We start from the raw sequence: 26,738 nt of genomic DNA, 5'->3' as shown, positions 1-26,738 counted from the left end.
CCTACACAGATAAGATATCCATTTCTTCCAAGATTATCATTCCATCCTCCTTGCCACTCCAACGCTGTCACTACTGTTCTGAGTATTTTGCTTTCCGCACAACTGCCTCTACTAGGTCTTTCCTTTACCAAATGAAAGATTCCCTCCACTGTGGTTAATAAGATCCTCAAACATAATTATTCTGTCACCAGTTCCATTTTCACTCTTCCATTCCGTCCCAGAACAGAACTCCTCACCTGCCACTCCACCAAATGGACCATATTGAATGGACAACCTCTGTCATCTGCGTATAATACCACCATACCTCACATCTTTCTGAAGGTACTAACCCAGTTCTGACACCATGATCCACTTTATGTGTAGGTTTATTATTATCACATGTACAGTGAAGCACTTTGTTTTGCATGCTAGCCAAACTGATTAGATATACTGTACATAAATATAATCAATTCAAACTCAAATACAATAGATAGAGCAAAGGGGAAGATACAGAGTGCAGAACACATATCTCGGCATTGTAGCACATTAATTTAATGAATAAAGTCCAATATCCACAAAGGGATAATCAATCAGACACTACCCGAGCTTATGGACGACCATTCAGAAGCCTGATAACAAAGGGGAAGAAGCTGATCCAGAGACTGGTGGTGCGCATTTGCAAGCTTCTGAACCTTCTGATGGACGGGAGGAAGGGGAAGGCGGAATGACTGTGGTGTGTCTAGTCTTGTAATTACTTATTGTAATTCTATACCTCATGCCCGTGCTCACCTGTCTGCCCATGACCTAAAACATGTCAGCAAAGCTCAGTGAAAAAGCTTTTAGGAACAACACATCATCTTCTGAAAAGGCACTTTACGATAAGATAGAACTTTAGTTATCCCAAGAGGGAAATTGATCTGCCAACAGTCATAAAAACACAAAATACATGAAGCATGAAATTAAAGTGACGCGTGGAAAGGATTGGGGATGTGCAAAGATTATGGGGGGGGGGGGGGGGGGGGGGGGGGGGGGAACCAGTGTGTCATGGAGGGGGTGAGCTGTATTGTCCAGGATGCTCCGCAGTTTGAAGAGCATCCTCCCCTCCAAGGCCACCTTCCATGAATCCAACTCCACACCCCGAACGGAGCCAGCCTTCCCGATTAGTTAAATCTAATGGGGTCTGCGGCCTTCGCCCTGCTGCCCCAGCACACGGCAGCAAAGAAGATGGCACTGACTACCACTGTGGTTTAACTAAATAATCTTAGATTGGAATTATAATCCCACTTTTTTCCAGACACCAGCTGCTGATAAACGTTTTGACACTCACAATTTACACATTCTCCACAGCCATCTTTTGCTTCTCTATGTGTCCTGGTTTCCCTGCATCATCATCCCCACAGCACTGAACCCATCCCACTTCCGTATCAAAGACCTTCATGAAAACGTAGGACTGGGGCGCACAATCCTATTCCCAGCCTCCAAAACCCAACAGCAGAACTCTGGGCAGAGATAGCCCCATTTGAAAAAAAGACAAAATGCTGGAATACCTCAGATCAGGCATCATCTTTGGAGAACATGAATAGGTGACTTTTTGGGTCTGGACCCTTCTTAAGAATGAAGAATTTTCCCGACCCGAAGTGTCACATATCAGCGTTCTCCAGATATGCTGCCTGACCCGCTGAGCTACTCCAGCACTTTGTGTCTTTTTTTGTATAAACCAATATCTGCAGTTCCTTGTATCATCTCATTTGATGTCAGATTTACACTGACCCTGGCACCTTGTTCATCGATTTAGTCAGTCCTTTACCCAATCAACAATGGTTTTAGAAGCGTCTCAGTAAAAATGTACACGTGTCTCTTCTGGCAAACAATTCAGCAGAAGCAGTGACAAAGGTGTAGAATATAGTTACCATAGAAACCTCTCAAAAGGAGCAGCGAAAAGACATAAGAAATAAATGAATGTGCTCTGCAATATACTCTATACTGCGTTTGGTTTCATTTGATAGGTTTTGACGGGAACTCATATGCTGGGATTAATATAATTTACTAATACACACAGACTCAGTCTGGAGTGAAATTAGCCAATTGTTAGGAGGGGCATCTCATCCTTTGGTTACTTGAAGTCAATGGATTTACCTCATGCCTCACTATTTTCTCAAACTACATTATTGCCTGATAAATATAAAGTGTACGCTTGATGTGGAAATACTTCTTTGGCATTTTGGAAAATTCCAGTTTGGCGCATGAAGTAATCCTCTGTGGCTTTTCGTTTTGCATGACCCGCTTGCACGTGAAAGAAGCTAGCTCCTGATTGACCTTCCATCCAGCAGCTCATTTATTTCTGTCCTGAGCAGAATTGTCTGGGGAGACAAATGCTGCCTCTGGTCACAGCCTCAACACAGGTCACCCAGTGATGGTTGGCCCTCCTACCGAATGCCTGGGTGACTAGCAGGCAGACCCCCACTCTGCTCCATTTGTTGCCATTAGCAAGTGTGGGAGATCCTGGTCGGTATGGATAAGATGGGCCAAAGATCCCGTTTCTGATTTGTATGACAGAACTATGCAATTTATGTTTTTTTTTAATAAAGTAAGGTTTTACATTTTTAATTGGGTTCTTAGGTACATCTAAATTATTGTTTTAATATTTCAGCACAAGTAGGTGTTGTAATGGAATAAGGTAAAGGGACAGAGTCAATGCCATGCTTAGGCTATCTCCTGGTACAGTGCTTTAAATCAAAGCAGCTTGTGCACCAAATTTGATTCCTACGTGTTTTTGCATCAATAATGTAAAATAAATCATGTCATGATATCACATCCACTGCTTTACAATCAGATAACAGAAATTGTGCCCCTCTTGAGGCCTGGGGTTCCTTAACATCAAGCTCCCACGGGTTGTGTTGAGATTGAGGTTGAAGTGGCGAGGTATTGTGCAGCTTCGGGACATCAAGGAGAGAACGATTAAAAGAATATTAAAAAAGAAGAAATTGTACTTCTGCCAATCTCTGGCAGTATTCCTACCAGGAAAGCCGACAAACTCCAACCATAGTGTTGAACACATATTTCACTGCATTGATGAAAACTCAACACAATCCGTTTAGTGAATCAGGCACAAGGTTAAATATTGTTCCAATTATTCATTTATTTCATAACTAGCTCATTTTCTCATTGTCTGCATTGTCATAAAATTTTCTATGTCAGTGGTAATTCGATCACTATTGGTTTATTACTGGTAGCGTCTAAAACATTGTTTTGTGCTATCCAGAATGATCAAAGCACACATAAGTACACAGGGAGTGCAATGGAGAAAAAAAACAGGCTGTTGAATACAGTGGTATGCTGAATATGCTGGTTGCTAGTGGTTGCTGAATGTAGTACAATGGTATATTGTATAAACTTGGGAAATTGTGATTTAGTTTTTTTTAAATATCTACATTCATTTTGTCTCATTGCTGCATAGACAAACATGTAACAAAGAACTGGATTTAAAAAGGAGCAGATTTTGCAAGACATTTGACAGGGTTCTGTTCTTTCTGGCTCCGCGCAGTACCTGTGTTTTTGTTTCAAGCTATCTGCATCTACACAGCAATCATTCAGATTTCTAGATTCTTCCTTACCTTTTCCGTCTGTGGCCGACGCCTCTTGCAAATGTCTAATTGACCTACAAGTGTAACAATGAATAATAATGAGGATCCACTGGAGGGTGTGGAAAATACCGCATTGTCAGATCAAGCCAGCAGATAAGTTTGAGTAAACCATTAGGCTGATGATGTTCAAGGTGCATAAGATTTATATTCGGGCACAGAAAATACATTCTATAATGCATTTGGAGAGCTAGCACATCGCCACGCAGATTTTTAATGAATTAAAAGCCATAAATTTAGCAATAACAAGAAGTAACCTCTAATCCTTTAAAGAGAAACAATTTCTGCTACTAATGTACCATTTGATCTCAAGCTTTGCTAGGGAAACAGTCATGGATAGAGTAGACATCTTCCTCCCTATGACCTCTGCTTGAGTGATGGCCAGACACAGAACATCACATCATTTGCTCCATCAAACTATTTAGTTCAAGGTTATTCATGCAATTGTAGGGCTCAGAACCACAAGCCAAGGAGGAAAATCAGTCACTGTTTCAGCTACAATAATCCACCGCGATATTTGGCAAAATTGACGTTTGAGGGGGGTCAGATTTGTGGCTTTGCTTCTACTGTGGATATTGAGGGGATCTGGATTTATGCTTCCTGAAATGTGAAAACTCAATGCCATATTTTGCATGAAAACAATGTATATTGCAATTTAAGACAAAACATTTGCTTCCGCATTAATTCAACCTTCATAAGAAGAGGTTGAAGGAAATGAAATGGAAACTGTAGGAGCTGGAAAATAGCCCTTTGCATGGAACTCAAAAGGGCTATTATAATATGCCCTAAAGTGGAACCAGTTTCAAATTATCTCCATGGTTATATCCACAGAATATAAAGAGCAAAAGATAAACTGTTGGAAGAACTCAGCGGGTCAAAAAGGATCCATGGAGTCAAAAGGATAGTTGATGTTTCAAGTCGAGACACTGCATCAGGACAATATGAGCTCTGTTTTCTACCAAGCCTAGGGAAATTAGCACGAAGGACAGGCAAGCGTACAATTAGACATCCTTGAAGAAAATCAAAAACTGCAGATATTGGAATTCAAACTAAAACAGGAAATGTCAGAAACACCCAGCAGGTCAGACAGCCTCTGCTGAATGGAAATGGATAGCTGACGCTTCGGAACTAGTCTGACGAAGGATCCCAACCTGAAACATTGTCTGGCCACAGATGCTGCCTGACCCACTGAGTTTCTCCAGCAGTTCGTCATTTGCTCAGGATCCCAACATCTGCAGTTTATTGCATCTTCAGTTAACCTTTAGATGCAGGACCTTCAATTACAATTCAGAAAGAGTTAGTTTTTAATAGGCTGGGAGGTGAAGATGGTAATGAGATTTTTGATAAGGTGAGTGGCGATTTTTGATAAATGGGTTAATGGGGCCTTTTACTCATATGTTAAGTCTGTTCAGTGCGTTGTAAATGGCTGTGCTGTGCGACGTGTTGAGCATGCCAGACTATACAAATATAATACAAATAAAGCATTTTTTCTTTTTCTAATCATATAGTTTGGCCGGCCAGCATGTCCCACAGAAAAAGCAGCTTCATGACCTGCTGAGTAACCACATCAACCGATTTGAGCTATGATCTTCTATGGACTGTGTTTTTGGTTGAACTACAGACTTGGGTTTTCCACTATTATGTTTACCTAGTATGAAAGTTATTAATTTATTATAATATTATTATAAATTTGTATGTGTGTTATTGCATTAATGGGCCTGCTAAACAACAAACAGCAAGCAAGAATTTCCTTGTTCCATTGCCTGCACATCTGACAATTAAACACTCTTGATTCTATCAAAGAAGTTTCTTCTATTCTCACCATCCTTCCCCATATCTTCTCACCTCGTAACTTCCCCACCATTCCCCATATCTTCTTTCCTCACAACTTTCTCTCTGCCCTCGTCTTGGCAAAGAGTGCTGGGGCTAAAACGTTGTCTGTTTCTCTTTCCACAGATGCTTTTGACCCGAGTGTTTCCAGCATTTTCAGTCTGACATCCTTCTTGCTCCCTGGCCCAAATACCGATGGGCATGAGTCAGATGAGCAACATCTAGTTCAGCAGCACTAAATCACAATCATACTCACCACACGACAGGGAACAGAATGGCACCACAGCATAAGAGGTCAACAAGGAAGAGGATCTCCTTCCACAGTCCGTATTCAGTTGTCCCTTCCTCAGTGGACTCGATAATGATATAAGCAACATTAGCAAGGACCTAAAAAAGAAAGTGGATCTGGTCAAACTCACACGCAAAGCAGGGAAAACATCAGTCTCCACAAAAAGTGCCCAACACGAGACAATTAGATGAAACGTACACACTCGATTCAATAATATAACATACACTTTATGTAATTTCTCATTTAGGTAGGGATAAGAGGATTTGAATCAGGTTATGGATCAGGTGAGAGGAGAATAATCTTTGCATGCACAGAATATTTGATCACCACCATATTTGATCATCACCACCACCTTGGGTTGCCAGCGTGGACAAAATGCAGCATTCACTCCAATGTCATATTTTAACTAGAAGTACAATCCCGCAGCTCCCTCTATTGGACAAATGTAAAATCGCACCTCCCAAACAATTTGATATTTAGTCATAGTCATATAGCATAGAAACAGGCCCTTTGGCCCATCTCATCAGCACTACTGCCCATTCAAGCTCGCCCCATCTATATTACTAAAAGACTGATCTTGACCGCTTTTGGCACACTGTGGCGTGATTTCCGAGAGAACGCCGCCACCTGCGGCCGTTATTTTTGGCCACCTCGCTCAGAGCCCTCCTCCGCCTTTCGGGACTGGAGGATTTTTCCCATCGATGAAAAATCAGAGATATTAATGTTTTTAAAAGATTTGCCATTCTCTCTGCTGCTCCTGCTGGTGGGAGGGGGAGGGACTACAAAACCCAGAAGTGGTGTGCCTCACTCAGTCTCTTCAAGATGGAGGAAGGCAGAGGGTCACGTTTCTCTGAGCTGTGAATAACACTGAACACATGTCTACTCAACTGTGAGTGCCCTTAAAGTGGTTCTAAAATGCATGCAAAAAGTATCTATTGGATCTAAAATGCTTACAAAAAGTGTCTCTATCTATATTACTAAAAGACTGATCTTGACCGCTTTTGGCACACTCTGGCGTGATTTCCGAGAGAACGCCGCCACCTACGGCCGTTATTTTTGGCCACCTCGCTCAGAGCCCCCCTCCGCCTTTCGGGACTGGAGGATTTTTCCCATTGATGAAAAATCAGAGAGATATTAATGTTTTTAAAAGATTTGCCATTCTATCTGCTGCTCCTGCTGGTGGGAGGAGGAGGGACTATAAAACCCGGAAGTGGTGTGCCTCACTCAGTCTCTTCAAGATGGAGGAAGGCAGAGGGTCACGTTTCTCTGAGCTGTGAATAACACTGAACACATGTCTACTCAACTGTGAGTACCCTTAATGTGGTTCTAAAATGCATGCAAAAAGTGTCTATTGGTTCTAAAATGCTTGCAAAAAGTGTCTACTGGTTCTAAAATGCTTGCAAAAAGTGTCTCTATTGGTTCTAAAATGCTTGCAAAAAAGTGTCTATTGGTTCTAAAATGCTTGTGTCTTTTTTGGGTCTGAAATGCTTGCAAAAAGTGTCTATTGGTTGTTAAATGCTTGCAAAAAGTGTCTATTGGTTCTAAAATGCTTGCAAAAGTGTCTATTGGTTCTAAAATGCTTGCAAAAAGTGTCTCTTTTGGTTCTAAAATGTTTGCAAAAAGTGTCTCTTTTGGTTCTAAAATGCTTGCAAAAAGTATCTCTATTGGTTCTAAAATGTCTCCCCCCACTGGCCAGCAATATTGGAAGTGGTGCACAGGTGGAATATTGCATTGGGGGACCAGCCCTCCCATGTGAAGCTGGGACCCAACGGGTCCCACTTAGTCTAGTATCATACTAAATCTTTCCTATCCATGTACCTGCCCAAATCTCTTTTAAATTTTATTGTACCTTAACAACTTTCTGTGGCAGGTCTTTACACATATCCACCACCCTTCATGAGAAAAGGTTGTCCCTCGGGTTCCTATCAAATCATTCCTCTCACACCTTAACCTAGGCTTCTGTTTCTTGATTCCCCTCTCCTGGGAAAAAGACACTATGCATTCACCCATCTATGCCCCTATCCCAAATTCTATTTCACTGTCATAGTCATACACCGTAGAAACAGGATCTTTGGCCTTTATTGCCCATGCCGACCAAAATGGCCTATCTACAATCGGCCCACCTGCCTGTGTTTGGCTCATAGCCCCCTATACCTTTCTTATCCATGTTATGTGCAAATGTATTTTAATTGTTATAGTAGGCGGCTCAACTACCTCCTCTGGCAGCTCATTTCATTTACTTGCCACCCTGTGTGAAAAAAATTGCCACTCAGTTTCCTATTAAATCTATTCCCTCTCACCTTAAACCTTTGCCCTCTGGTTCTTGATTCAAGAGATTCAAGAGACACTTATTGTCACATGTACCAATTGGTACAGTGAAATCCTACTCTCGCTAAAATACTCTGTGCATTCACCCTATCTAGTCCTCTACTATCTTTTGTTATTAACACACAAATCCTGCTTAGTGCCATATTTTTTTTCTTTTCACTAAACATCCAGTGTTAAGACACAGAAGCCAGACATTTGGCAGAAATGTAGATTCAATGTTGCAAAAAGGACATCAGTTATTAATACTTTCTCTACCTGGAGTGGAATAACTATCATAAATATTTTCTTGTCTTTGTCCGACAGGATATGTTTAACAAAGGCCCAGCCAGTTCCTATCAGTGCAATCGTAATGAACAACAGGGCACCTTTCAACCTTAAAAAAAACAAAAGGCATTGTTAGCAGAGGATGAAACAAGGGCAGTCAATAGCAAAGACACATTCATTAGCTGCAATGATGAAAATTATAGTTGTCGGCGCAAAGTGAATCAGAAACAATGCCTTGTACATTTGCATGCTCAGTTCTATTCATGGAATTTACTGAAGATATTAAGCAAATACTGTATTTTAATACGTGACATCTAACTAACCAGAGACAGATACAACGTGCACAAGCTCGGCTGGTCAGGCAGCATCTCTGAACAACACGAATAGGTGAGGTTTTGGGTCAAACCCTTCTTCAGACTACTGTGGTGGTGGGGAGGGGGGGGGGATGGGGGGCGGGGGTGGGGGAGGCGGGGGTGGGGGACGAAAGCTGGAAGAGGTGAGGCAGGACATAATCTGGCAAAAAATAGATGGAGAGAGGTGAGAGGGGTTTTTTTAATAGGCAGATGATTGGACAAAGGCCACCAAGACAAAAGGTGTGAGATAAGGATTGAAGAGTTGTGAATTGTGAAGCTAGATGAAGGAATGTTGGTGGAAGGAACGAGAGGAAGGGGAGAAATATGTGCAAGACCAGGTGGGGCACTATACTGGGGGGGGGGGGGGGGGGGGGGGGGGGGGGGGGGGGGGGGGGGGGAGGGGGGGGGGGGGTTGGTTGATTATCTAATATTGGATAACTCAATGTTCATACCGTTGGGTTGTGAGCTACCCAAGCGGAATGCAACATGCTCCTATCACTTATGACCTTGTGTGAGAATAGCAGAGTGTAATTTGTTCAAATCTTCTAGTCTTCCATCCACAGAAGTGCTAGTCTGATCGCCTCACTGCAGCAGTTGACACAGGGAGGATGAAGTATGTTGATTGATCGAAAGATACAGCATGGAAACAGGCCCTTCGGCCCACTGGGTGCATGCCAACCATCAATCACACTAGTTAGTTTTCTCATCCACTCCCTGCACACTTGGGAGGAAATTTGGAGAGGCCAATTAACTTATTAATCAGCCCTTTGGACAACTGTACCTGTTAATTGTTTTCCATTTATAGCAAAGAGACAATAAGAAAACACACTTACAAATGTGTTATGTAGTACACCACAGCCCAACCCTCAATAGGGTATCCTTGAGTGGATATAAAGTGATAATCAATCTGGAGAGAAGGAGAGAAAAATAAAGATATTAATTTCACCAGAATATATATATATATATATATATATATATATATCTGAAATATTAAATGCTTTTGTGTTTTTCTGGGGTCATTACATGTGCAAACTCCCCAGTTCACCAGTTACCTCAGCTTTCTGTATCAGAGATCGAATATCTGAGCCGGCCACTGGGAGCAGAAGACTAATTCCTACTGTGCCCCACATACAGTTCAAGTTGAGTTTATTGTTGTATGAACGAGTACTGTGAGGTACAGGTACAATGAACTAGACAATGCTTCACTGGGATACCGTCCCTAAAACCATTCAGAGCAATCACTCTAGGACACTAACAACTTCTCCCACAAATACTCACTCAATAGTGAAACAAACCTCGCCTCACACTAACAGCTTCATTTTAATGAGACATTAAGGGTACAAATGGTCCGAGAGCATATACTGTATAAATTCTGGTTAATAACAATTTAACATATGCAATAACTAACTTTTGTGGAGATAAGAACAGGTTTTGTCAAACCACCTTAAATATCATCATGACATTTAGTATTTCAAGGATTCATGAAGAGTTTAATTTATTCTGAACTTAAAAATTCGAACGGAACTAAACCTGCTTGCTTGGCTCATACCATGAAGAACAATACAGATATATAGTAAATGCATTCAAACACCAAATATTATGGATGTTGCACATATGATGTTATCACACCATTCTGATTTAAGATCATTGGTACAAATGCTTACATGTTTGCTTTCCCACTAGTGATGCCTGACCAGCATCTTCTGTTCTTATTTAATCTCATGGTGAATCTCGGGAACATTCCTGGCCATCCATGATCAGCCAATGATGCAAATCAACACTAGGCTGTATCAATAAACTAGGGCCTAGTCCTGATCTTCCAACCTACCTTATTACCTCATTGCAGACATCAGACCTTTTCTCTATAACTGTGATGCTACAATGCTGTACACTATATTCTGCACTCTGCTTTTTTTTTTCTTTGAACTACCTGTTGTACGTGTGTGGCCTGATTGTACTCATTTATAGTATGATTTGATTTAACCAGATAGCGCGCTGACAAAAAACGTTTAACTAAGCTCTTCTTGATAAACGTGACAACAATAAACCAATGCCCCAATTAGATCATAAGACATTGGAATAGAATTAGGCCATTCAGCCCATTGTGTCTACTCCAACATTCAACCACGGCAGATCTATTTTTCCTTCTCAACCCCATTTTCCTGCCTTCTCCATGTAACCTTTGACACCCTAACTGATCAATAAAGAAAACAAAATATTTCCATTTGAAAAATGTAATTAGTATGCTACATACAATTTAAGATACTTGCCATCGCGCAAAATACTTGACCTTACAAAGGTAACAGGTAAAATTGGAGTTAGAAAGAAATAGTGAAGCAGATTTAGTGATAAAATGGCTCTCCGTCACAATAATGGAAATAAATGCTGAGACAAAAGAAGAACCCCAAAATACCAGCTCTGAAATCAATTCTTTCCTCACCACGAAAAAGAGAAAACCCCTATCATCCACTATTATAAAACTGGCTGTATTGGAAATCTGGCACACAATGAATGACAACTTTTCCTCTCCTGTTTCCAACAAAGCAAATAAATTAAGGCAATACTTTAAAGTTTCATGTCACCAACTTTGTCTCATTGATTGAGACCAAGAACATGCTGCTGTAGGTACATCGGGGGAAAGCTCAAAATTTAACCCCAAATGATATACTAGTGTATCTCGTAATTGTAGAGAACAAATGATGGATGTTTGTGTAAATTGTGTTGTGTTTGGTTCTTCTACTTGTTTGTATGACTGCAGAAACTAAATTTCGTTTGAACTTCTGGGTTCAAATGACAACAAATAAAATCTAATCTAACATATTAAAAACAACGCTTAAATTCACAGGCTGAGTTTATTCAGAAATACTATGATCTTCATTGTTATAACAAAACTGAAATACCAGTGACTTACTGCATGAAAAACCAACGAAAGAGATTTCGTAAATGCCAGCGCTCCCATCAGCCAATGGATCTTAAAAAACATCATTGCTAAACAAAAAGAATGCACATGGTAAATACATAGATCACACTTGTAATTTTGCTTCACGAGATAACAAATACCGTCAACCCAAAATTATTTCACATTCACAATACTTCTACTGTGAACATAAAATTAATTTAAATATTTGATTCTGCAGACAGTGTCCCACATGAATCACAACAAATGTTGGCAGACCAAAAGCCTGCTGTATCCATGCTGTATTTTAAAAAAAAACTAAACATAACAAAATCCTTCAGGTGACTTCTGACCTGCCATGTTCCTCCAGCTGCTCTCCTTTTTTTTTTTGGTAAATTTATGAACATGAAAGATTATCATGGTGTTGCATTTATGGCACGAGTCCAAATCCATTCTTTCCTTCATATGCTCTTTGACATACATTAAAACACTATTAAACGGTTGAGAGCAGGGCACATTGCCAGGAGCACCCTAATAAATGAACTGCACTGTGTAGGATATTTTTCAGGGGAAACATTTTAATGCCAATCAAGGTGGCCAATCTGTGCTGGTCCCATTTTCACATATTCATCTCTCTAGCTTTCCTATCCATGCAATGCAAACGAAAACCATGTTAAAACCAAGTGAAGTTTGGAGTGCTGGAGTAACTCAGAGAGTCAGGCAGCATCTCAGCATCTTTAGAGAACATGGATAGACAACCTTTTTGGGTCGGGGCCCTTCTCCAGACTGATCGTAGTTGGGAGGGGTGGTGTGGAGAAAGCTGGAAGAGGGGTAGGGGCAGGACAAAGTCCTTCATTTCAATAATTAGTTAATGAAGACTTTTTGTTGTGTTATAACCGCCAAAAGTGTCTGGTAAAGATGCATTAAGTCCAGCATCAACCACAGATACTGCAACTATTAGTCACAGGGGTCACTCCCTGAACATACAGTCAGCAAGTAAACCAATCTCTAGTTTTACTGCATAATAGTTTAGGATAACAGCCAATGACTCAATTCTATTTATCGAAGAATATCAAACTAGCAACATGTCAGAGTCTCATAGCATAGAAACATGCCCTTCAGTCCAACTTGTCCATGCAGACCAAGATGCTACATCTAAGCTAGTCCTGGTTGCCCTTGTTTGGCCTCTAAACCTCTCTTATAGAATAAGCAAACATGTCTTGCCCTATCCACCACATTAACACCTACAGTCTGTTGGAGTTTGTTGTAAACCCAAGAAAGACATTGAGGTAGTAAGGCCAAATTCAAAGCAGAATGATACATCTGATCATTTACAGAATCTAATTTTAAAACATTGGGTCAAAAACATTTTACTTGGTCAACTGGTATAAAACCCACATTGCTACAACCCAGCATGCTGTTGTGAACAATCCATATCTAACTGCACACAGCTGATCTTAATATCCAACGTGGTAAATAGTTGCACGGTACCTGCGTTTTCGGAGAATATAAACCCAGACAACTCCTGCCACAAAGAAGAAGAAAGCCATGGAGATGTAGAGTTTTGGCAGAGGGATCTCCCCTGCAGACAGGTAGCTGCCAGGGTTGTATTCCACGATGGTAATCTGTAAGAAAATCAAATGGATCACTGCTGCAGCAATAAATCTACGATTCTATCACGAGTTGGCTAGTTTGCAGTTCTTGTCTTCAGTAGAGCATAAAACGAGGGATATTTAATTAGGATGCATAAAAGTAAGTAAAGTCAAGATAAAGTAAACATTTCCCTACTCAAATAATTCATTTTTAATGACATAAATTTAATAAAACTGGTGAAATTACATTCTATATCCAGAGCATGTCGGGAGTTCAGTAATCATTGCCTGATAGAATTATATTTTCACCATTGTTAAAACTTGAGGTTGAGGATCTGACATAGTGCAACACCCCAAAGCAGGAATGTGAGATTAATCAGCCTAGCATTTTAATCAGCCTCCAAGTGTGTCAGAGGCGATACTATGTGATATAATGTGATCCCACCACCAGCCATATCATCCACTCCCCATACCATTCTGATTTTTTACAGGGACCTCTCTCTCCATGTCTCCCAGGTTTGCTCAACCCTCCCCACCAGCCATCCCTCTCCCCAGACACTTTCTCCTGCAACCATAGAAAGTGTGACAACTGTCCCTTCACCTCCATCTAGGAATTTAAACAACCCTTCCAGGTGAGACAGGTGGGGAAGAGAGCTGCCTGCACCCTCATCTGTTGCATTTGGTGCTCTCTATGTGTTTCCCGCTTTGCTGAGACCAAACACGGCTTCAGTGATGGCTTTGCTGCACACTAGTGCTTTGTCCATTATGTCTGTCTGGAGCTCCTGGTTGCCAGCCATTTTAATTCCTTTTCCCATTGCTACACCAACCTATCCTCGGAATCCTCCATGGCCATAATGAACCCTAACTAGACAAACAGTACCACGTATTACACCCGCGCAGTTTACAACCTGGTGGCATGAACAATGAATTCTCCAATTTCAGATAATTCACACCCGTATCTTTCTCTCTACCATCTACCTTGGTCCTCTCATGCACCCACCTCTTCCCACTACAACCACCAGCTCCCCATCACCCCAATTCTTTCTCACTCCACCTGACCATCACCCTCACACATTTCCCACTGGATCCGCTTCCCTTCCTCTGTTGTTCCCATCTGACACCATCAATCCTCTGCACTTCCACTTTTCATATCGGATTTCAAAATCTGCAGTCTTTTATTTTAAATTCATCACCTCCCAGCTTCTGTTGCTATCTCCACATTTCCCTCCTCCACCTGACTTGCATCTGTCAATCAACCCATCCTCACCTATATCCACCGTGTGCTAATTATTATTCCCATCTCTTTATACTCGTTCCTTCCCATCTATTCTTTCAATCGCGGTGAAGGGTCTTGACCCAAAACATCAACTATCTATTTCCCACCACAAATGCTGCCTGACCCGCTGGGTTCCCCTTTTTTGAGTGCTGTAAATGTCCAGTTTTGCAACCTCAGTTATGAAGTAATGACAACAGCTTCAACGCAGGAAAATTCAACATTGTTGCAAGCAAGGGTAGCCTTCTTGGTAAGCTATCAAAAGGCAGACTGTGTCCCTACAATCAAAGAAAATGACAGGATTTTTGCCATCTTAAATTTAAAGTGTTAAATCTGAACCATAAGAAAACAGCATCAAATGCAAAACATAAATTGTCAGTCTTTGAATAACAAAACCATGTGAACCCTTGTAAAATGACTCTCTGACCATAAACAATATTTCTCTTTGTCAGGTCTTCAAGAACTTAACAATCATTTCCAGCACTTTCTATTTTATATTTAATGAATATGATTTGTTTAATGTACACTGTAGTCTTTACATAATTATAAATAGATAACTGCTTGAACTAAATGTTGATGATATTGCTTACGTTCCTACAGCTCCCTTGCTCCATGAAGAATAAAGATGTCTTTGTTGTACTTACATCCATGTCAAATTTAAAAGACTGTAGAATTGCTTTGTCGCTGTAGCAGTTATGGAAGTAAAGACTATAAAGCCCTTGTTCTTCTTCCGTATTGATGGTAAATGAGAACTGATTAAAATAAAAACACACCAGGGTAAACAATTTGCCACTTCGGGTAACCTTGTGCAGACATTGTTTGGCTTATGAAGTACTATCAACTTACCCTGAATGAATAAGATGTATTATTTTTCCGCAGTGAAATCGTTTCCGTCACAGCCTAGAATAAGAACAGTTATTATTTTACAGCTGGTTTTCAATGGAAACCTTTGAAAGTAATAATTTATGGCATAACAGTTATTCACAAATTTCTGACAAGTTGCACAGCTAGGACAGAACGCTTCAATATATATATCCATCATGCTGTCATTGCATTCAAGAGAGTCAAGAGTGTTTAATTGTCTTATGTCCCAGCAAACTGAACAATGATATTCTTAATCTTTAAACAGCTTTAAAGGCCAGTTAATGCAATAACATCCAGATAAATATACAATAACAGTACAATCAATTTATTGGAGCCCACCCAGTTTCTCAATATCATGCAAGACTGCCAAATATAAAGGACATGGAAAGATCACTTTACAGATCTAATGGTCATGGTTTTGTAGTTATCATAAGAGTAACATTCCCAGCGTTGAACGTACCATTATTTCTCAAGTACAAAATGCGCAATTAAGAGGAGAGTCAATGTACAGAGGAGACCAAAACTTTGGTCATCTGCTTCTGGTTCTACGGAGTATGTGGCAAACACAAGTCAATTTGCTGGTCAAGGTGCAAAGGTTGACAGCAGATCTCCTGAAGTAACCAAGCACAGTCCTATTTCAGAATGGATACTTCAAAGATAAGAACAGCTCCCAGAAGCTTCGTCAGGCCTTGTTTGCGAACAGTCAAGCACATATTTGGGCACTTGAAGCCATTTTCCCATCTTGTGGCAGCTTCATTTACAGTTTTGGTGCAGCCAACACTGTCATCTATTCTGTGTGACATGCTTTCTCTCCAGGAGGCTGTGGACAAACATTGTAAACTACCTCATGCATCTAGCAAGCCAACAAGATCTCCTGGTAGAATATCATTGTTCAGTTTGCTGGGACATATGACAATTAAATTTATCTTGTATCTCTTGTAAGACTCTGAAATTTGCCCTTCGCATCACCCTGAAAACTGCAATTTATAGGATTACTACCACCTTTGGAGACCATTTAAAGGCTGTACAACTTTCATCAGAACACAGAAAAAGACTGCAGCAGTTTCTGGAATATAAGGAATGAAGCAATTGAAATCTTCCAGAGCTAATGCTCACAAGGTCAAGACTCTATAACACACTACCAGCATTCAGTTTTTGTTCTATAAGCTCCTTTTTATGTGCGGGATTTTTTTTTGGATTAAAAATATTATGAATAATCCTAAAATTTCCCTGTTCATGGGAAGAGACTTCTCGGCATTTGGTAATTTTGTACATCTTTGTAGTAGAGAGTGTATGTTTATAAAGGACAACTGTTTTGTATTTCTTTTGAAATGCTGTTTGGAATTTAGCAAGGTTATACTTGAGGTTCTAATAGTTTGTGGCCGCTGTATCTATTCGTATCTCAATCATGGAAATCTAGAAGTTGCCGTGGATGATTCCCTGCTTCTCCAAAGGGTACAATGTTTAACAGTCTTCTCTTGAGTAAATGTGGGAAATCAGTTATCTTAAAGTACTTAGGACAAATTCTCATTTATATTTTGTTGCAAGAATGATGAATTTCTCAACAATACAAAGTAATAATAAGTGGTTAACAAATATCAAATAATGTTTCGGATTGGGACCCTTCCTCAGGATTCTTTCCAACCCGAAACGTCGTCCATTCCTTTCACAGATGCTGTCAGACCCGCTCGGTTCCTCCAGCACTTGGTGTTTTGCTCAGGATTCCAGCATCTGCAGTTTTTTGTGTCTCCCTGCTTTGCACATAGGTTGCCCACAAGAATGAAAATTTGTGCCGCTTTAGATACCAAATAATTATTTCAAAATAATGAATTTGTTTTCAATTTTCAATTGCTTTTTTGTACAATCCAATATTTATTTTGGGCTTTGTAAAATGTTTATTTTAAAGCTACATTTCTTAATTCCTGGTTTGGAGTGTGTGGGAATTTTTCAGTGATTGGATACACAGTAGTTAAGTTTGACATCACTACTGCTTTTTGTCATAGCCTTGATTGAATTTATACACAACGTTTGGAGAAGGGTAGTTCATTTCACAGAAATTGCTGATAGGAAATTATTTTTGGCATGCAAACTGAGCATTGGTAGTTTATCACTGACAACAAAATTCAGACTACAAAAAACTATGATTATTACTTTTAATTACATTTGTTCTTCCATGACCCGCAAGATGGTAATCAGACTGATTATTTCACCTTCATAACATACTAAGTACAGAACTTGCCTGCTGGTAGGTTAATTAGCTGCTAAAAATTACCCATAGTATGTAGGTGAATGGTAGAAACTGGGAGTCTAATAGGAATGTAGGATGAATAAAGTGGTATAAATGGGCACTAGATGGTCGCCTAGACTTGGTGGGCCAAAGAGTCGGTTTCTGCCCTGGGTCTCTCTCCGACTCTCATGTCTGATAGCAACACATCGGGAGATAATGTTCAATCCAAAATTTATTTAAAAAAACGCATGCCTTACATAGCTTCAAACGAAAATATAAAAACAAACCCTTATCACTTAAGTGACAACCAAAGAAAAATAAACATTTTTTTTTTTAAAAACACAATAAATTCACTAACCTTTAGTTCAAGTGCATTATCCTGAGATTTTGATTTTTCTGCAAAGAAAACAAAATGTTTCCTTACTATAAGAGTCATTAATGGTTTCCATTTTAACGTTGTGAAATATTTTCAAAAAATATTCCTCCAGTTTTTACGCCTAGAATCTCAATAAAAATAGGAAATTAACATTAAAACTTCCAGGTCATAAACTCATGCAGTAGACAGTAATACTGGAGCAGTATCAGAGCCATCAATGTGCCACACCCAATGTCAGATATTCTTACTAGTTATTCAAAGCTGATACACTAATCAGCCAAAGTTTTCTTTCCGGTTTGCAGTCCTCACTTTAAGGGCCTTGCCAACATGCACGTTTCCATTTCTTACCTTTCTGCACTTCCACAGACTTCGCTGATGTTTCATTCCCCTTAGCCTTTTCCAGCTTGGTTGGATTCACTGTGGGTGTTCACCTTGCTGGCTTTGTCTTCTGATGGCGGAATCCCTGCTGATCCAACATCACTGACATGTGGCTGGTTGCTGCCCGACGTGTGAACTGTAATACTGGGAATCAACAAGAGATGCAAATAGAACAGTCGGAGGCTTCAACTGCAGGACGGCGGCACCGAACATCCCTGCCGCTTTTCAGGGCTCTCGCAACGGCGGCTTCTCCCGCCCGAGTTGCGGGGTCGAAGAGCTCCTGGAGCGGGGCCTAACATCACCGCCCCGCGCGGCTTGGAATGGCGGGACTTTGCGAGCGCACACCGGGGGCTCCAACATCAAGACGCGGTGTGCGACCTCGCACCACCCGGCGTGGCTTTAATGGCCGCGGGACAATCGCCATCGCCAGCCGGGGGCTTTGACTTTGACTCTGACATCGGGGGGGGGAGTGAGTGCAGTGGAGAGATAAGTTTATTTGGCCTTCCAAAAGCAATGTGATGGATGTTTATGTAACCTGTCTTGATCTATTTGTTTGTATATGGCTGCAAAAAACGGAAATTGGACCTCAAGGGGTCACAAATGACAAGTTTGTTCTTGTATCTTGTATCTCTTGACCATATTTTCCAGTTTCAGTAATACACTCCGCATCAGAACACATTATAACCTCGAACCTTTATATATAGATGCAGCTAATGACGCAGACATCTCTGATAGGCTTAATGCCTCCATACTCATTGAGAATGTGAACCCTCCAGGTCAACCTTCTCAATGATCAAAGGCACCAAGAAGAAACACGTTTCCATTTCTTACCTTTCTGCACTTCCACAGACTTCGCTGATGTTTCATTCCCCTTAGCTTTTCCAGCTTGGTTGGATTCACTGTGGGTGTTCACCTTGCTGGCTTTGTCTTCTGATGGCGGAATCCCTGCTGATCCAACATCACTGACATGTGGCTGGTTGCTGCCCGACGTGTGAACTGTAATACTGGGAATCAACAAGAGATGCAAATAGAACACCAAGGAGCAAGAAATCTGCTGTCACTGATGATCCCAAAGCCTAGATTTGTTTTGCCATGTACTCACTGTGGTGTTTGAAAGTCAAAACGGAAAAGTGTGACAGGTGTTTCAGTAGGTGGTGTTTTCTTCAAAAAGCAAAAATCAACCTCATCTTCCTGATAAAAAGAGAAATAGCAGAATTAAAAGTTTGTTTCTAACCTAGACTAATGACCACATAGGAAAACAAGTAATAGAATCAGGTCACAATGATATGAGCCCAATTGTTCATTCCTTAACTCTACTTTTCCAGACTGCCTCGTACATCCTATATTACATCGACATCAATAATTCTAGTGCTCTCAGCCTAAAATGTACATGAGATTTCAAAACTCGTGAGTCAAGAATACTACAATCCTGTGAATAAAGAAACTTCTCCTCATCAAAACACAAAGTCCCACAGGAACTCAGCAGGTCAGGCAGCATCTGTGATGGGGATAGATAGACAACGTTTCATGTTGGGACCTTTTAGACTGATTGAAGTGCTTCATCGTGATGCTACTTGATGCAAAATATTATTTACCAAATACCCCTCACTCCAGGATTAAGGCACAAACACAAAGCTGGCCGAATCAAAGAGGACAGTGTTAACTGTTTGCCACATGGGTAACTCAGAAGACAATCACTGAGAACAGCCATCCATATAGTTCTAATAAACTTACATAGTAGTTTTGAAGGTTAACCTGTGCTGGGGTCAAGATTCTTTATTCCAATTTATATTCTTAAAGTAAGTGTGTGTGGTGTGTGTGTGGTGTGTGTGTGTCTCTCTGTTGCCGACAGTCAGCTGAAAAATCGCCAAAGTGATGTATCTCTAAACTAAACTAATAATAGTATAGATAGGAGACAAGCTCAACACTGATGCCTTCCAAAGTTCAACAAACTACTTACTCACACTCACTGAGGTTGTAAAGCTAGAATTACCATTTGTGCAAAAGAACACATACATAGTTATTTTGAAAGAACAACAATAAAATCAATGTTAATTGCAAACTTCTTGCGACTTACCAGATAGGATGAGAAACCATCGTTCTTGGTTCGGTCCAAACTTAGCCCCAACTGAAATATTAAGAAATGTTAGTACATGAGGATGAAAAGGAAAGAGAAACAAAAATATGTATTTATGTAGTATCCTATACACCAGAGGATGTGTCAAAGCATTTCACAACAACATAAATAGTTGGGATAGGCCCTCCAATCACTTGTGTCTGCATTGCCACTGTTGATTGATCTGACCTTAAACTCATTTTGCAGCTATTTCTCAGTACTCCTACTGGTTCCTAAAAATCCAAACATAGGTGACCTGACTCTTGAATATGTTCAATTACTTGACTGCCACTTACCTCTGGCATGTACAATTCCACACGCTTACAACCCTCAGTGGGGTAATGCCTCCACATCTCCCTCTTACGTCAGTGGCCCCTTACTTTGAAATTATACTCCCCACCTCCCATGTTCCAGTTTTCTTCATGAGAAACATTCCATCAGCATCTGGTGGGTCAAGTCCTCTAATAATTTTATACATTTTATGAAGATCACTCATCTTTCTTTTATTCTCCAATTCACGTCAACCTTTTCATCCTGGAACACAATAAAATGTTTTTTTTTCCAGAACAGTTATTAATTCAAAAGTATCCTTCAGAAAAGAGACCAAAATAGTGTGCAGTACTCCATATGTGGATAGCTGTAGCAAATATCCAAAAGCCAAATACTGTAGAAACAAAGATTGCAGGAATGATGAGTTGTGGATTGTGAAGCCAAGGGAAAGAAAGTAGTGAGGGGGAGGGCGGCTGGAGTGGAGGGGAGATATAGGTGAGAGTTCATGTTCACGTTATACGAGTAGAATTAGGCCAATCGGCCCATCGAGTCTACCCCCCCCCCCCATTCAATCATGGTTGATCTATACCTTCTAATTCCATTTTCCTGCCTTCTCCCCATAACCCTTAACACCCGTTCTAATCAAGAATTTGTCTATCTCTGCCATAAAAATATCCAGACTTGGCATCCACAGCCATCTATGGCAATGGGTTCAACAGATTAACTTCCCTCTGCCTCAAGAAGTTCCTTCTCACCTCCTTTCTAAAAGAGAACCCTTTAATTCTGAGGCTTTGACCTCTGATCATAGACTCTCCCACCAGTGGAAACATCCTTTCCACATCCACTCTATCTATGCCTTTCATTATTCTGTGTTTCAATGAGGTCCCCTCTCAACCTTCTAAACTCCTAACTTCTAAACACACCCAAACTTCTAAGTTAAGAAGGGAAGAGAGTTGGTAGGGGGCAGAAAATCTGAAATGAAAAAAGAAAAAATTTTGGAAAGACTCAGCAGGTCAGGCAGCATCCATGAATTGAGAATTAAATTATCATTTCACATTGATGACAATTCATCAGCATTTAAGGATTATCAACCTAAAATCCCAATTTTGTTTCTCGACATTGATGCTTCTGACCTGCTGAATTTTTCCCCTTTCCCTTCCATCACCTTGGCAATAAATGCTGGTATTCCCCTTGTTTTCTTAATCCCGTCCTCGACCTGCATGATGTCTTTCTGTGAAACTCAAAGTAGCAAATTTCAGTTTAACTTTGCGAATTTCCAATTTCAATGCAATTAAAGCATTAGAAATTTGTCAAGATTATGAAAATTGCAGTATTCTCTCAGCAATTCCTTGGTATTTGTTTTTTTTTTAAGGGATTAAACGGATCTGATGTGGAACAGGTAACCTTTACAGGGCAGGTGGATTAGATTGTTGTACACTTGTGTTGCAGCCTGGATATGCCACCACATGTCCAGGGAGAAACTCTGGAGCTCAGTGCATTCTTGGATAATTCCCGGCAACTTGATAGATACCCTGACACTTAATTTAATCCTATGATTTAATTAAACTGATTAATGAATCACGTTAATTTAATAATAGAACAAGAGACCCTAAATTGTTTCGATACATTTTGCAATGAAGACATTGGGATTGTTGTATGAAAATAGTGCGAAAGTAGCAAACTATACAGAATTGCTATAAAAACACATCCGAAAGTCCAAGCCTGATTGAACAACAACTGCTCCCTGAAAGAGAGCAATGGAGTTAAAACTAAACTTACCGCAGCTCCTTCAAAATGTTTGAAATCCAGCCCCTTTGGAGTCAAACTGGTCATTTCCACAGACATATTTCCATCCTTGAAGAAACCAAATGTGTTTAAACGGACCTTTTGCCTCACATCATCCTGCAAAAAGAAAAGGCCTTTCTGTAAATTACTGCAATAATTTTCCACAATCAGAGAATATTAAAATTGTATACAGATAATCTATTGATTACAACTACAATATTAGTATGTATTTATGTAAATCAACAGTTGGAGTAAAATAAATTATAATCGTTCAAGTCCCAAGTACATCAACATTCATTTAAAAATATATATTTTACCCCATGTCCCGTACAAGCATTTAAACTGCAGATGACAAATTGTCCTGACTGAAAAATCACAATTAAATACTCCAAAAAGCCCTGATATAATGAAATGTTCTGACATTTTGCTGTGGGCAGATTAATTTGGTGATCCTGACTAAGGGGGCTTGTCTGTGTGGAGTTTGTATGTTCTCCCAGTGACCTGGGTGGGTTTTCTCCATGAGCTTTGGTTTCCTCCCACACTCCAAAGACGTTACAGGTCTGTAGGTTAATTGGCTTGGCATAAAAATGTAAATTGTCCCTAGTGTGTGTAGGATAGTGTTTGTGTGTGGGGTTTGCTGGCAGTGCGGACTCAGTGTGCCAAAGGGCTTGTTTCCGTGTTGTATCTCTAAGGGAAACTAAAATTTTGTGATCTTGGGGTCAGGTGAAGCCATCTAAGGCCGACTTCAAGGAACCAGAACACATAGTACAGAACTCAGCTATATTTAGAAAGACAACAATTTGTAGTTTACTGATAGTAAACACTTGCTCAATATGAACTGCTGGATTGGTTCTGATTAAAGGATCAGAGAAAGATTTTGCAGAATATTTGCTCCTGGGTTTTTCACCTTTCCCAAGAATTGCAATGACTACGGGCGACAGTAGGGCTGGGTGATTTGGGGGAATTATGAAGTAGCTACAGTGGTTCATTCTCATGGTTGGGAACAGCTACTCTTATCCTGCCTGTCAATCTGTTTCTGCTTGGGAATATTTATGTAATGCAAGGATCTCCTGAATATGCTTGCACTTTAAATCCCGCACCTTGTAATGAATCCACAACAAATCCACTTTGTAGTCAAAGAGATACTGAATATGCAATGGTCCCAAGCTATTTTAAGATAACTTTGCAAAATAAGTGTTTTTGGTTGCAAGGAAAAAGCTCAGCATGAAAGGTTGAAAAAGAATGCATCAAACTTAAAGAAAAAGCATTTAATTGTGCAAAGACAGGTGCCCGATCAAAATATTGGACAAAATATAAAAATAGCAAAATATGCAAGATGCAGGAAAAATGTTCCCAATGTTGGGTGAATCCAGAACCAGGGGCAACAGTCTTAGAATAAAGGGGAGGTCATTTAAGACTGAGGTGAGAAAAAACTTTTTCACCCAGAGAGTTGTGAATTTATGGAATTCCCTGCCACAGAGGGCAGTGGAGGCCAAGTCACTGGATGGATTTAAGAGAGAGTTAGATAGAGCTCTAGGGGCTAGTGGAGTCAAGGGATTATTGGGAGAAGGCAGGCACGGGTTATTGATGGGGGACGATCAGCCATGATCACAATGAATGGCGGTGCTGGCTCGAAGGGCCGAATGGCCTCCTCCTGCACCTATTTTCCATTTTCTATGAGAAAAAAAACCAAATAAAAAAGATAAAATCAGGCTTTGGTGAAATGAAGGTCACCGGAAATGTAGATAAAAAGTTACATTTTTGCCTCATAGAAAATGGGACGGGAATTAAAATGGAAAATATGATAATGTCATTAAGATAGATATTTTGCATAGTATTCACCCCAATGGCTATGTAACATCCCAGAAATAGTCGATAAATCCAGAATTAGGAGGATCTCAGGAAAATAATCATCATGGAAATGTTCTGAACTACAAGAGCCGCAGCCTGTCAGATCCCTAGGTTTTGATGGTTCATCCTCCAGTCTTAAAAATGGCTCATGGGGTAGTTGTTGCACAGCTTTTAATTTTCTAAAATTCCCTAGATTTGGTGAAGGTTGCATTACTTTGTAAGTTAACAATGCAACTCCATTATTTAAATCTGGAGAGAGACAAGAGAGCAAGAATTGAATGACCAGTGAGATTTAACATCTGTCATTCGGATAGTTAAAGATGTTAGAACAGAGTTCATGAAAAATTGCAACATATCTGGATGAAATCTTGACAAGCTCAGCATAGCTTTGCATGATCAAACATGTTTGGCCAATTAATGAAGTTCTTTGAACATATGTTGTGGTTAAAGAGGAACTTAAGGATGCATCACACCTAGATTTCTGGAAGGAAAAGTACCGCACCAAATATTATTGCAGAAAATAAAATCTCATATTGCAGCAGATAACATATTTGAGTCATAGAAGTGTGCCTGGCTAATAGGAAACAGAAAATGAGGTATAAATGGGATTCTTCCAGGTAGGCATGATGCAATGAGTGATACACCACAGGGAACGATGCAAAGACATTAAGTTTTAATAATTTATTTAAATTATCTGGGTGATGCACAGAGACACACCAGCAGAGTTGCTGCCTTACAGCACCAGAGACTCGGGTTTGATCCTGGCTACGGGTGCTGTCTGTACAGAATTTGTACATTTCCACTGCAACCGGGTGGGTTTCTCTGGATGCTCTGGTTCCTTCCAACATTCCAAAGAAGTACAGATTTGTCTATAAATTGCCCCTAGTGTGTAAGATGCAAAATTGGGATAACATAGAACTAGTGTATGGGTGATCGTTGATCGATGCGCACTCTGTGATACCTCATTTTCCACGCTGTATCTCTGAACAAAACCAAATAGTTTGCATGCTAAATTTGATATGAATACAATTTAGACAAGAAGGCAGATTGTTAAGAGGACATAAGGCGGCTACAAAGGTAGATTAAATAAGCAAGCAAACACCTGATAAATAGTGTATTTTAGGAAGGTTTTAAATTACTTGTTTTGGTGGGAACAATAAAAAAAGGCAGACTACCGAAATAACTGAATATGTGGATTTTGAAATGATTTCGTTCTCAAAATTGCCCATTTTGTAGGATTTAGATTACTCGGTCACAACAGTCAACACAAGACATTTCAAAACACATGTCACATATTTTGGAAAACAATCAAAACGGAAGATGCTGGAATCAGAAACTAAAACATAAATGATGTCAGAATTCAGTCAGTCAAGTGGCATCAGTTAAAAAGAGAAAACCAGGAATGGGGGGAGGCACAGAGGGGAGTGAGGAAGAGTAACAAAACGTTCGATGATCTTTCTTTACAGATGCTGCCCGGCTGAATTTTTCCACTATTTATGTTTTTCATTGGATATTCGTTACCAGCAGGTTGAACTTGTCCGTTCTGCTAAATCAGTGGAATGGCTTGCTGCACTACTGTTGCTTACTCTCACAGGACTCTCAGGTGATGTGGTCTCACTGGGTGCTTTTGCAAACAATGCAACTGAAGGTCAATAAGAGTGAGGATGTTTAGAAGAGGTAAGAACTAACAGATGGAAAGGGATCAATTATCAAGTTGATTATGATCACATTGTTGAGGTTGCATTTGGAGTATTGCATTCTGTTTTAGTCATCCTGCTGTAGGAAAGATGTCATTAAGCTAGATAGAGTGCATGGAACATTTACGAGGATGTTGCCATAACTTGGGGGGCCTAAGTTATAGGGCGAGGATGGGCAGGCTTGGACTTTATTCCTTGGTGCTCATAGACTGAGATCTTATAGAAGCATATTAATGTTGATAGGGTGAATGTGTAGATACTTTTTGCCAAAGGTAGGGCAATCAAGTACTGGAGCTGATAGGTTTAAGGTGAGAGCAGTAAAAATTTAACATGCATCTTTTCTTTTCATTCAGAGAATAAAGGTTATATGGAATGAGCTGTCAGAGGAAGTAGTTGAGACACGCAACATTTGAAAGACATCAAGACACGTACATGGATAGGAAAGGTTTAGAGATATGGGCCAAATGGAACCAGCTCAGATGGGATATCCTGGTCGGCACGGACAAGTTGGGCCGAAGGGCCAGTTTTGTGTTGTATGCTGCACCGTGTTCACGTTATTCCGACGTGGAGCAGCGCTGTCCCGCGTTGTGGGGAGATGTGGGGTGAAGGTTTTTAGACAACGTAACACAGGGCCAGCTGTCTGGGTCGATGTCAAGCTGCCTCCGGCGTTCACGACGTTTCCAAGGCCGGCTGTAGAAGGAGCAGCGCCGATGCAAGAGCTCGGAGCCT

At 40.3% G+C, this 26,738-nt stretch overlaps 1 protein-coding gene across 1 annotated transcript in view; it reads right to left on the bottom strand.

Annotated features, from left to right (window-relative positions):
• The window catches only part of gpr107 (G protein-coupled receptor 107), a 47,830-nt gene that overhangs the window by 20,924 nt on the left and 168 nt on the right, over nucleotides 1-26,738 (bottom strand). Inside the window, exons 2-14 of the mRNA XM_055660082.1 lie at nucleotides 22,456-22,578; nucleotides 20,368-20,418; nucleotides 19,393-19,481; nucleotides 19,122-19,294; nucleotides 17,895-17,932; nucleotides 15,292-15,345; nucleotides 15,090-15,197; nucleotides 13,067-13,205; nucleotides 11,596-11,672; nucleotides 9,518-9,591; nucleotides 8,323-8,440; nucleotides 5,707-5,837; nucleotides 3,594-3,637 (exon numbers count right to left, since the gene is read on the bottom strand). Of these exons, the coding sequence (XP_055516057.1) occupies nucleotides 3,594-3,637; nucleotides 5,707-5,837; nucleotides 8,323-8,440; nucleotides 9,518-9,591; nucleotides 11,596-11,672; nucleotides 13,067-13,205; nucleotides 15,090-15,197; nucleotides 15,292-15,345; nucleotides 17,895-17,932; nucleotides 19,122-19,294; nucleotides 19,393-19,481; nucleotides 20,368-20,418; nucleotides 22,456-22,578 (1,219 nt within the window). The remainder of the gene's footprint in view (nucleotides 1-3,593; nucleotides 3,638-5,706; nucleotides 5,838-8,322; nucleotides 8,441-9,517; nucleotides 9,592-11,595; nucleotides 11,673-13,066; nucleotides 13,206-15,089; nucleotides 15,198-15,291; nucleotides 15,346-17,894; nucleotides 17,933-19,121; nucleotides 19,295-19,392; nucleotides 19,482-20,367; nucleotides 20,419-22,455; nucleotides 22,579-26,738) is intronic.

This window comes from Leucoraja erinacea, chromosome 31 (assembly GCF_028641065.1).
Source record: "Leucoraja erinacea ecotype New England chromosome 31, Leri_hhj_1, whole genome shotgun sequence".
In the NCBI taxonomy this organism is placed as follows: Eukaryota; Metazoa; Chordata; class Chondrichthyes; order Rajiformes; family Rajidae; genus Leucoraja; species Leucoraja erinaceus.
The sequence above is the reverse complement of the archived record's forward strand: the minus strand, read 5'-3'. Positions and strand labels throughout refer to the sequence as shown.